Below are 3,116 nucleotides of genomic sequence, written 5' to 3' on the forward strand. Positions count from 1 at the left end.
GCGGGGGCTCCTCTGGTCGCCCCCCCCCCGAATCGTGGGGGGGGGGGGGGTCAGAGCTGGCTTCACGGTTCGGCTGCAAGGACAGAGCAGGAAAGGGTTAAACAAGACCCAGTCGCCCCCAACCCCAAATCAGTCCCCACAGCCCCTTACCTATGCCTAAGTCCAGCTCCTCGGCCTCCTCATTGGGGTCGTAGGCGCCAGGCGACCGCGGCTTCAAGATCCCCTCATCTTCCTCTGGCAGGGGAAGGTGGGAAGGTGAGACCCGCGGAACCCAAGCGCCCTTTCCAGAGAACCCTGGCGCCCGAGGTAAAGGCCCCCCACTGCCCACCAAAGAACACCTCCGAGAGCCCAGGCGTCCGCGCCCCCCAGGAACCCAGGCATCTGGGCGCTCACCGGCGTCCTCGTCGCAGGGTGGCACATGTTTGCAAGGCACCACCTCCTCCAGTTGCAGGCGCTGACCCTGCAGGGGCTCGCAGGCTGCAAGCGTCCGACCCCAGAACGTGATGTTCACGATGCCAGCCCCGCCCACCCCTTGCGTCACCAACCTTGGGGAAGAAGCCACGGGGCCATGGTCAGAACACCCTGCAGCCAGGCCCAGGCTGTGCTAGGCCAGGCCCCGCCCCCATAGATGGGGCCCTCCCCTCAAAGTCAGGCCCCGCCCCCAGGCACGAGACCTCGCCTCCCACCTCAGGCCCCACCCATTTTAGACCCCCCCCTCCCTCCCACTTCCGGCTCCGCCTCCACCTCAGGCCACACCCCGGTGTGCAGCCCCGCCCCCTGGCTTCACCCCACACTCACGGGTACTTGGGCAGGACGGGAAGACACTGGCGCAGGCGGGTGCGGGTGGGGGAGGGGCCGCAGGGCGGGAGACAGAGCCCCCAGGGGCTCCAATCGGACCAGGCCCCCGGCACTGGGGAGGAGGGCGGGGTTAGCGCGGGCCGAGGTACCCGGCCCCATCTCCCCCAGCCCCAAGCCCACCCCACTCTGGGCCCATCTATCCCGGCCTCAGTCCTGCTGCCCCCAGACCCATCTCCTGCCCCAACCCCTAGCTCCCCACGCTGGCTTCAAGCCTCCTGCCCCACCAGGCCCATCTCCCTGAGCCTCAGGCCCAGTTCCTCCCTGGGACCATCGACCCTGGGTTCAGGCCTGCTGCCCCTGCCTGGCCTCGTCCCCACTCCCAGCTCACAGCTGCAGAGCTGCATATTGTAGCAGAAGCGGATCTCCTGGGTAGTGAAGCCCGGGCAGCGCTGCCCATTGTGTGCACGCCCCTCGCACACTCGAGTGCGCTTCTGCTGCCCTATGATCTCCTGGCAGTTGATGCGGCTTGTGAAGCCCGGGCGGGAGCACTGTGTCCAAGCTGACCACTCTGACCAGTGCCCGTCCACTGCGGATAGCATGGGGTTAATGGGGGCTGGGGTGGGGGGGAGGGACCCCCCATTGCCCCTCTGGGCAGGCAGTGAGGAGTTAATGGGGGCAGAGGGGGCTTCCCCACACACATACCCCCACCCTCTGCTGTGGGCCCAATGGGTGCTCAGTAAGGGCAGCCCCACATTCAGCACCTGAGGAGTTAATTTGGTCCCCCCCCCAATACAGAACCCAGGTGTCCAGGTTCCTTCCCTTCCCCCAGGCATTTAAGGAACACCCACAGGAAATCCACATATTCAGGGCGCGCACACACAGCCCAGTTGTCCCCGTCTCACACAGGACCAAGGTGTCTGGGTCTCACATGCACATATGTAGAACCCAGACATCCAGGGAACATACACACCGGGTCTCTCAGGCTCTCACGTATGGACCAGCCCACATGTGGTACCTGGACAGGGCTGGTGTGTGTTGCAGATGTTTGGCTGTGTATTGGGGCCAGAGCAAGGGGTCCCACCATGCTGGGGTGTGGGGCTGTCACATGCCCGGCGTTGTGTCACCTTCCCCAGCCCGCAGGTCACGGGGCATGGGGCAGCTGCTGTCCATGCACCCCACGCACCATCCACTGTGGACACATAGGCATCACATGCTGCCCCCACCCAGAGTCTGCTGCATCTTGGCCTCTGTGGGCTGTTATATATGACTGTTGTACCTCAGAGCTGGGCACCTCCCAGGCCTCCCCATGTAGCATTATACTCAGCCATTCCCTGACTGTTCCACCCCAGAGCTGGCTGCATCTCAGCCCTGCCTGGGTAGTGTTACACTTCGCCATTCCACCTCAGAGCTGGTCAACTTCCAGCCTCCTCCAGTAGTGTTCTATTCAGTAATTGCCCTGAGCTGGGGGCACCATACCTGGGCAGAAGGGCAGGTTGGTGCAGGACTGGTCCTGGGTGCTGGGGCCAGGGCAGGGCTGGCCAGGGGGGTCCTGGGAGGGTGCAGGGCTGTTGCACAGGCGCTGGCGGCGCTGACTGGGCCGTGGGCCAGGGCCGTCAGGGGCACACGTGTTGGAACAGGGGCCCCACGGCCCCCAGGGGCCCCATGATCCATGTGCTGGGGGGGTAAGAGAGGTCAGGGGAGAGGGGGCAGCCCCACATGCCCCATACCTGGTCCCAGCCCCCAACACATCCCCACATCCATCCATCCATAGGTCTATCCATCCCTCCAATCCCCCATCTATCCCTCCATCCCCAGCTCCCAGCACAAAGGTCACTCACTGGGGCAGGGCCGGGGGTCACGGCAGGGGCGGCTCTCGCTGGATGACCCAGGAGGGCAGACGCCGCCACAGGCTGGTGGGGGCTCCGTACAGGTCCGGGTGCGGTGCTGCTCCCCACTCTCACACGTCACCGAGCAGGGGCCCCATGGCGACCATGGTGACCAACCCCCCACCACTGCCCATGACTGGGGGTCAGTGCTTGAGACCACCCTCACAAGGCGCCCATCCCCATAGATCCCCCAGACCCTCCCAGGCCTGAGACCCCCACAAAAGCCCCCAACAGACCCTACACAGATACCCTGACCCCACAGAAACCCCCACCCTCTCCCAGCTTTGAACCTCCCCTACCAGACCCCCATTACCCCCCACACTATGGACCCTCCCCATGGCCCTCCACCCCCAGTGACCACCTTCTCTGATCCCTCCAACCTCCCACCCCCTTACACCTTTAAGACTCTCCCACCCCCAGACAACCCACAAG

The 3,116-nt window shown here is 65.0% G+C and overlaps 1 protein-coding gene across 1 annotated transcript in view; it reads right to left on the reverse strand.

Annotated features, from left to right (window-relative positions):
* Nucleotides 1-6: 6 nt before the first annotated feature.
* The window catches only part of CFP (complement factor properdin), an 8,419-nt gene continuing 5,309 nt past the window's right edge, over nt 7-3,116 (reverse strand). Inside the window, 8 exon segments of the mRNA XM_014526053.2 lie at nt 7-73; nt 151-234; nt 394-545; nt 799-910; nt 1,187-1,384; nt 1,814-1,987; nt 2,275-2,472; nt 2,637-2,810. Of these exon segments, the coding sequence (XP_014381539.2) occupies nt 63-73; nt 151-234; nt 394-545; nt 799-910; nt 1,187-1,384; nt 1,814-1,987; nt 2,275-2,472; nt 2,637-2,810 (1,103 nt within the window). The 3' untranslated portion in view covers nt 7-62.

The sequence above is a fragment of the Alligator sinensis genome, unplaced genomic scaffold (assembly GCF_000455745.1).
Source record: "Alligator sinensis unplaced genomic scaffold, ASM45574v1 scaffold778_1, whole genome shotgun sequence".
Taxonomy (NCBI): domain Eukaryota; kingdom Metazoa; phylum Chordata; order Crocodylia; family Alligatoridae; genus Alligator; species Alligator sinensis.